Source organism: Choloepus didactylus, chromosome X, assembly GCF_015220235.1.
Source record: "Choloepus didactylus isolate mChoDid1 chromosome X, mChoDid1.pri, whole genome shotgun sequence".
NCBI lineage: Eukaryota > Metazoa > Chordata > Mammalia > Pilosa > Megalonychidae > Choloepus > Choloepus didactylus.
The window spans coordinates 48,661,850-48,669,813 of NC_051334.1; the positions used below are offsets into that span (position 1 = coordinate 48,661,850).

The following is a 7,964-nucleotide window of genomic DNA, read 5'->3' on the forward strand; positions in this document are numbered from 1 at the left end:
CATAGGAAAAATATCTTTGTAATCCTGTGTTAAGCAAAGAAGATTTCTTAGATATGATACAAAAAGCACAACTCATAAAGGAACAAATTGGAAAACTGGACTTTATCAAAATAAGCACATCTGCTCTTCAAAAGACACTCTTAAGAAAATGAAAAGATATCCAGAGTCTGGGAGGAAATCTTTGCAAAGCATATACCTGATAATGGACCTGTACCCAGAAGATGTAAAGAACTCTCAAAGCTCAAAAATAAGAAAGCCCAATATATACCCAACTAAAAAAGAGGCACAGGATTTGAATGGATACTTCACAAAATATGCTCAAAAAGATGCTCGAGATCATTAGTAATTAGGGCAATGTAAATTAACATCACAATGAGTTATCACTTCATATGCACTAGAATAGGCATAATAAACAATATGTTGTTGAGGATGTGGAAAAACTGGAACCCTTTAATACACTGATGGTAGGAATGTAAAATGGTGCAGCCATATAATGACCATGCCTGGATCTCAGGTATCAGATATCACCGGTTCATCCATGGGAGACATGATAGGATTGGAGGACAGGGAAATAAAAAATAAAGCCACACTGAGATACCGCTACACACCCACCATAATGGCTACAGTGAAAAAGATGGAAAACATCATGTGTTGGTAAGGACATTGAGCAACTAGAACTCATATACTCTGCTGGTGGGAGGGTATATTGATATAACCACTTTGGAAAACTGGTTTTATATACTAAAGCTGAACATATGGATACCCTATGACCTGGCAAATTCCACCCAGATATATACCCAACAGAAATTCATATACATGGTCATCAATAGACAGGTACTAAAATGTTTATAGCAGCACTGTTCCTAATAGCCTGAAGCTGAAACAACTGAAATGTCCATCAACAGTCTAATGGATAATATATTGTAGCATATCCACACAACGGAATATATGAAAATGATATTGAATTATCTATATGGATGAACCTCACATTCATGTGAAAAAAGTTAGCCACTAAAGAGTATATCACTCAATTATATGAAATAGAATTGACTCAATTTATATGAAATGGAAAAACAGGCAAAACTAATCTATGCTGTTAGAAGTCAGGATAATGTTTACCCTTGGGGGAGTGTTAGCACAGGGAGTGCTTCTGGAGTGCTGGTCATGTTCTGTTTCTTGATCTAAGTTTGTTCAGTTTGTAAGAATTCAATTACCTGTATGCTTATGCATTTTCTGCATGCATTATACTTTAATAAGATGGTTTAAAAATAAAATAAAATTGTGTGCTAGAAGGAAAGGTCTATTTCTTATGAGTATTGTGAAAGTATTTAAGGGAGAAATGAGAAAGTGTCTATATGTCAGTGCTAAAAACAATCAATGCTCTTTCTAGAGAAGTTTTCCAGGTACTGAACTATGATAAATTATAATCATATCTTAGAATAACCACCTGCAGTACATGACCTTATTTGATAGCAGTCTACACAGAACTACTCTTAATGTGCATATAGCAAATGAATGTATCTTAATCAAATGGGAAGAAAAACAAAATTTTATGAATTGGAACCCAATTTCTCAACCATTGTTTTTCAAACAGGAATTCCAAAGAAAGCAGAGGTTTCACTGGATGAGAACTGAAGTCCAGAGTGCTGTGGCTCAGTTCCATTGTCTCAGGGTCAATTACTAAGGGGAAAAGGAGTCTATGGTTTGCAGCTTACATAATTGATAGCTTTTGGGATACAGTTTAGAGGGTTTGCCTACTGTTTGTAGGACATGAGTCACCTGCTGCCAAGCAGGGAATGAGGAAAAAATTGCCATGTTTGGATGTCTGGAAATTTAATAACTATATTTCTGTAATATAGACTAGAGCTATGCCTAATTTTCAAATTCATATAGTCAAACTTTTTAAAAAAATGTTTTACTTAAAAAAAAAAAACAGAAAAAAAAAAACACCACACACACACCATAGTAACTTTCCAAAAGGAAGAGAATGAATGGTTCTTCACGGGGATCCTTTACTTTATCTTAAATGTCAATGATCACAAACTTCTGACTTCTACACATTATAGATCTGCATTCCCAACTGTTTTTGCCTTGACTTCAGTGCCCTGCAGGTGTTTGGGCAATGAAAACTCTTTTCCCCACCCTAGAAATATGCTATTTCTTTGGCCAGTATTCAGTACTTTTACATCCCAGGGCATGAAGAGCTAATCAGTGCTAAATTTATAAAGTCATTTATCCGATAAGTGAAATGTTAAGAGATTGCAAGCCACCTCCTTGGGTCTCTACTTTTACCTTTTGCAGGGACTCAAGGTTCCCAGTATCAACCAGGTAACCAAACATGGCTATTGGTCAAATGCTTTTTCTAAAGTATCTCCTTATGGATATAATTGTATATCAACTATGGTGATGTAGGTAATTGTATTTTGAATTGACTGAAGGATATTTGGCTTTGTTTGCATTCTGTTCAATCAAGCCATAGTCTCTCACATCTAATTTCCCCTGCACAATGACTGCAGCACCAGGCACCCTTCTTCCCCACTATGAGATACCTGATGTATACAAAGTTGTGATTTACAAGTGAAGGCTTTTTCAGTCACTGACTTTATAGAGTTTTTCTCCACTATGGGTTTTCTGGTGTTTAATGAGATTTGATCGGTCAGTGAAGGCCTTCTGACATTCTGTACAAGAATAAGGTTTCTTTCCAGTATGAATCATCTGGTGCATACTTAGCGTGGCTTTCTGAATGAAAGCTTTCCCACATTTGCTGCATTCATAGTGTCTCTCTCCAGTATGAGATTTCTGATGTATACTGAGGCGTGACTTCCAGGTAAAGGTTTTTCCACAGTCACTGCATTTATAGGGTTTCTCTCTTGTATGGATTTTCTGGTGTGTAATGAGATTTGACCTGTCAGTGAATGCCTTTCCACATTCAGCACATATATTGGGTTTCTCTCCTGTGTGAATTCTCCAATGCACACGGAGTTGTGACTTCTTAGTAAAGGATTTCCCACAATCACTGCATTCATAAGGTTTCTCTCCAGTATGAATTCTGTGATGTGCAATGAAGTGTGATTTCTGGATGAAGGCCTTCCCACATTCAGGACACACGTAGGGTTTCTCTCCTGTATGGATTCTCTGATGCACACTTAATGTTGATTTCTGGATAAAGGCTTTCCCGCATTCATTGCATTGATAGTGTCTTTCTCCAATATGAGATTTCTGATGTATTTTGAGGCGTGACTTCCATATGAAGGCTTTTCCACAGCCATTGCATTTATAGGGTTTCTCCCCAGTATGAGTTTTTTGGTGTTTAATAAGATTTGACTGATCAGTGAAAGCCTTCCCACATTCAGTACATATATAAGGTTTCTCCCCAGTATGAGTTTTCTGATGTGTAATGAGATTTGTCCTATGAGTGAAGACCTTCCCACATTCTGTACATATATAGGGTTTCTCTCCTGTGTGAATTCTCTGATGTACATGCAGTTGTGACTTCTTACTGAATGATTTCCCACAGTCACTGCATTCATAAGGTTTTTCTCCAGTGTGAATTCTCTGATGTGTATTAAAGTGTGATTTCTGGACGAAGGCCTTCCCACATTCAGTGCATACATAAGGTTTCTCTCCTGTATGAATTCTCTGATGCATCCTGAGTGCTGATTTTCTTGTGAAAGCTTTCCCACATTCACTGCATTCATAGTGTCTCTCTCCAGTATGAGTTTTCTGATGTATACTGAGGTCTGAATTCTGGGAGAAGCCTTTTCCACATTCACTGCATTCATAAGGTTTTTCTCCTGTATGAATTCTCATATGTCTAAAGAGATCTGACCTCTGGAAAAAGGCTTTTCCACAGTCACTGCATTTGTAGGGTTTTTGCCCAATATGAATTTTCTGATGTGTAATGAGGTTTGACTTGAGGGTAAAGACCTTCCCACATTGAATACATAAATAGGGTTTCTCTCCTGAATAAACTCTCTGATGTAAATCAATTTGTGCCTTCTGAGTGAAGACTTTCTCACTTTTATTGCATTTATGGGAATTTTCTCCAGCATGAATTCTCTGATGCTCAAAGAGATGTGACTTCTCAGTGAAGCCCTTCACACATTTAGTACATATATAAAGTTTCTCCCCAGTATGAAATTTCTGATGGTGGATGAGAACTTGTTTGTGGCTGAGATGTTTCTCACATTGATTATGCTCACAGGAATTCATTCCTATATTAGTAGTCTCATTCTTAGTAGAGGAAGAGCTATGGGCAAAATTGTTACCACTTCTAAAAATCTTATCAAGGTTCTTTGTTGCACTGCTTCTACTACGATTATGTAAGTTTAAAGTTTGCTTCAAACTTTTTCCAAATGTGTCACAGTTATGGAGTCTTATTCTTGAAGGAGCAAGCTTGGTACTCAAATTAATTATTTTCCCAATGTTCTTATAGTCACAGCACTTCTCCTTAATCAATATTTTTACATGACTTAAAGAGTTATCCTGGTTTCCCTGAAATCCCTCTAGCAGGTCATTATCTTGCCACAGTTCTAAAATGGAAGAAAATGAATCTTCTCCTGTAGATTGAGAGACTCTCTCACAACAGAATGAAACTTCTCCAGAAATCTGTTGTTGAGTTTGCCCAATATTCTCATCTAAAAAAGAAAAATAAATAAATGAAAATGACACAAAGAACAATTAGCAGAGGATAGAGGGTGCATGTAGCTCAGACAGGATGAATGCAGAGAAATGGAAGAGTCCATATGATAATAATAACAAAATAATACAAAATTCTTATAGAACACTTAATATGTGCAAAACAGTTATATACCATTTATGATGCACAAGGCACTGTTCTAAGTGCTTTATGCATAATAGCTCATTTAACTCTCACTATAACACTATAAGAGAAATTATGTAACCTGCTGAAGATCAAATGGTTAAATAAGTGGGGGAGGTGGGATTTGAACACTAGGAATACAGTTCCACTAATGTAGGAGGTCTGGATAGTGAGTAGAGTAACCAGAAGAAAAAACTGAAAAGTCTGTTAAGGGGAAGCCTAGACATGGAAGAAATATTTCAGAATATATGTCCTTATTAACATTCACCTCTAAAAGTTCATTAATCCTCTGCTTTCTCTTGCTTTTCCCTTTGAACCATTATGAGGATCACCATTAAATTTACATGCTTCAAACATAAATTCCTTAACATCTATAGGACAAGTGTTGCAACTTCAGCCATCCTGACATAGACAAATAGTAAATGGATATCTGTGTTCCAACTCCATAACCAGTTGCAGTTTTTCCTTGATCCCAGGAATACATGCTTCCGATAAGAGGTGTAAAATAGGAGAGGAAAAGCCGTCTGTGGCAGAGACTGCAAGCCATCCACCAAAATCTATTTTCCCCTACTTTCATAACAATAGAATGTAGCCTGGCACTTGGCTGCCCAGCTACACTGCATTTACCAGCTTCACTTTGTTCTCACCAATGGAATATGAATAGAAGTGATAAGTGCCACTTCTAGGCTAGGGCCTTAAGACAATGGGCAAATCTCCACCATGCCCTCTTCCCCCTTCCCATTAGACTCAAAAGTGATCCAATATTAACCATGCAGCTGATGACAATGCCCTAGAAGATAGCAGAGCAATGACTTGGAACATGGTCCTTGAATGACCTGTCAGGATCAGAGATGACTTATTGAACCGGACCCACTCACTTCGAAATCCTTATATGAGAGAGGATATATGCCTGTATTAAGCTTGTCGTTTTGGCTCATTTGTGAATATTCAAAATGTATTCTTCTTCCAGATATTAGTTCTCATCTCAGGATTCCTATAGAGAGGCTATATTTGCTATAAATTTACAAAGCAGACACTGTATGACTCAGTTTGATACTCAATTTGGCACAATTTTACATTATAACAGAAATATTTAATACACAAAGGTTAAAATTGTTAACATTTCATGCAGTTGTTTTCCTTTTCCACGTATGGTCCTTTGAATTCCTCTGAGCAGAAACTTGAAAAATCCCTCTGAAAGAAAGCAAAATAACCTCCTTGGCCCATCTCCACAAATTCAATAAATTTAACTTTGCTAAACATTTTCTACATGGTTAACTTCAGAAAACTGAAGAATAGTATGCCCGTTATCAATTTTTTGCCTCTCAACTCCAAATTCATCTTCCTTGCCTGCCTGGCAAAAATAGATCTGGGCTCTTTAAATGTTTTTTTTTTCCTTTGCCAGTTGAAACCATGTTAAACATGGGAGAGACTTTGCAGGAGGAAGGAGTTTGGCTTCCTGGTTCTGGTGGGCTCATTCAGCAGACTCCTTCAGCACTAGGTTCCTGCAGCGCAGGTGGCTTCTCTAGCACTCAGTCCTGCAGTATGAACAACTTCTCCAGCATCCATCTCCTGCAGCACTAGTAGCTTCTCTAGCTCCAGGCTTCTGCAGTGCACGGAAGCCAGCAGAACCAAGTACCTAGTGGTTTACCTTTCAGAGGATTTGTGCACAATACCTCTGGTGAGACAGCTGCCCATGAGCAGCTTTCTCTGGAACCTTAGAGGGCAGATTCGCAGAAAGTTTTGCCAGTGTGGCACCACGGTAATTCTGCCACGCCCTGAGCCACGGTTGTGCTTTCTCAACGAGGTCTAGATCTCATCTGTGGGGAGTAGGGAGAGGCTCTTCCTCGGGTGCTCTATCGCAGTCCTAGAGGTACTGGCTGTTCCTTATATAGGCAATTCCTTTATTTATTTATTTACTTTTTTAATCTTCATTTTATTGAGATATATTCACATACCACACAGTCATACAAAACAAATCGTACATTCGATTGTTCACACTACCATTACATAGTTGTACATTCATCACCTAAATCAATCCCTGACACCTTCATTACCACACACACAAAAATAACAAGAATAATAATTAAAGTGAAAAAGAACAATTGAAGTAAAAAAGAACACTGGGTACCTTTGTCTGTTTGTCTGTTTGTTCCCTTCCCCTATTTTTCTACTCATCCATCCATAAACTAGACAAAGTGGAGTGTGGTCCTTATGGCTTTCCCAATCCCATTGTCACCCCTCATAAGCTACATTTTTATACAATTGTCTTCGAGATTCATGGGTTCTGGGTTGTAGTTTGATAGTTTCAGGTAACCACCACCAGCTACCCCGATTCTTTAGAACCTAAAAAAGGTTGTCTAAATTGTGCGTAAGAGTGCCCACCAGAGTGACCTCTCGGCTCCTTTTGGAATCTCTCTGCCACCAAAGCTTATTTCATTTCCTTTCACATTCCCCTTTTGGTCAAGAAGATGTTCTCCGTCCCACGATGCCAGGTCTACATTCCTCCCCGGGAGTCATATTCCACGTTGCCAGGGAGATTCGCTCCCCTGGGTGTCTGATCCCACGTAGGGGGGAGGGCAGTGATTTCACCTTTCAAGTTGGCTTAGCTAGAGAGAGAGGGCCACATCTGAGCAACAAAGAGGCATTCGGGAGGAGGCTCTTAGGCACAATTATAGCGAGGCCTAGCCTCTACTTTGCAGCAACCGTCTTCCCAAGGGTAAAACCTATGGTAGAGGGCTCAACTCATCAAACCACCAGTCCCCTATGTCTGTGGTCATGTTAGCAACCATCGAGGTGGGGTAGGCCAATACCTCTGCATTCTCCACAGGCTCCTCAAGGGGGCTCTACCTATTTTTTTCCTTGTTTTTTTTTTTTAACTTTTTTTTTTAATCAACTGTATGAAAAAAAAATGAAAAAAAAAAAACATACAATAAAAGAACATTTCAAAGAGACCACAACAAGGGAGTAAGAAAAAGACAACTAACCTAAAATAACTGCTTTACTTCCAACATGTTCCTACTTTACCCCAAGAAAGTTACCTAATATAGCAACATTTCTGTGAACTTGTTCCTACTATATCCATCAGAAATTAACAGACCATAGTCATTCCTGGGCATCCCCAGAACATTAAATAGCTTAT

The 7,964-nt window shown here is 38.4% G+C and overlaps 1 protein-coding gene across 1 annotated transcript; it reads right to left on the reverse strand.

Moving 5' to 3' along the window:
* Positions 1 to 1,955: 1,955 nt before the first annotated feature.
* On the reverse strand, positions 1,956 to 6,520 carry ZNF41 (zinc finger protein 41). Its single transcript, XM_037820796.1, is given in 3 exon segments — positions 1,956 to 4,644; positions 4,646 to 4,707; positions 6,499 to 6,520. Coding segments are annotated over 3 exon segments (2,139 nt in total). The 3' UTR covers positions 1,956 to 2,589.
* Between the last annotated feature and the right edge of the window lie 1,444 nt (positions 6,521 to 7,964).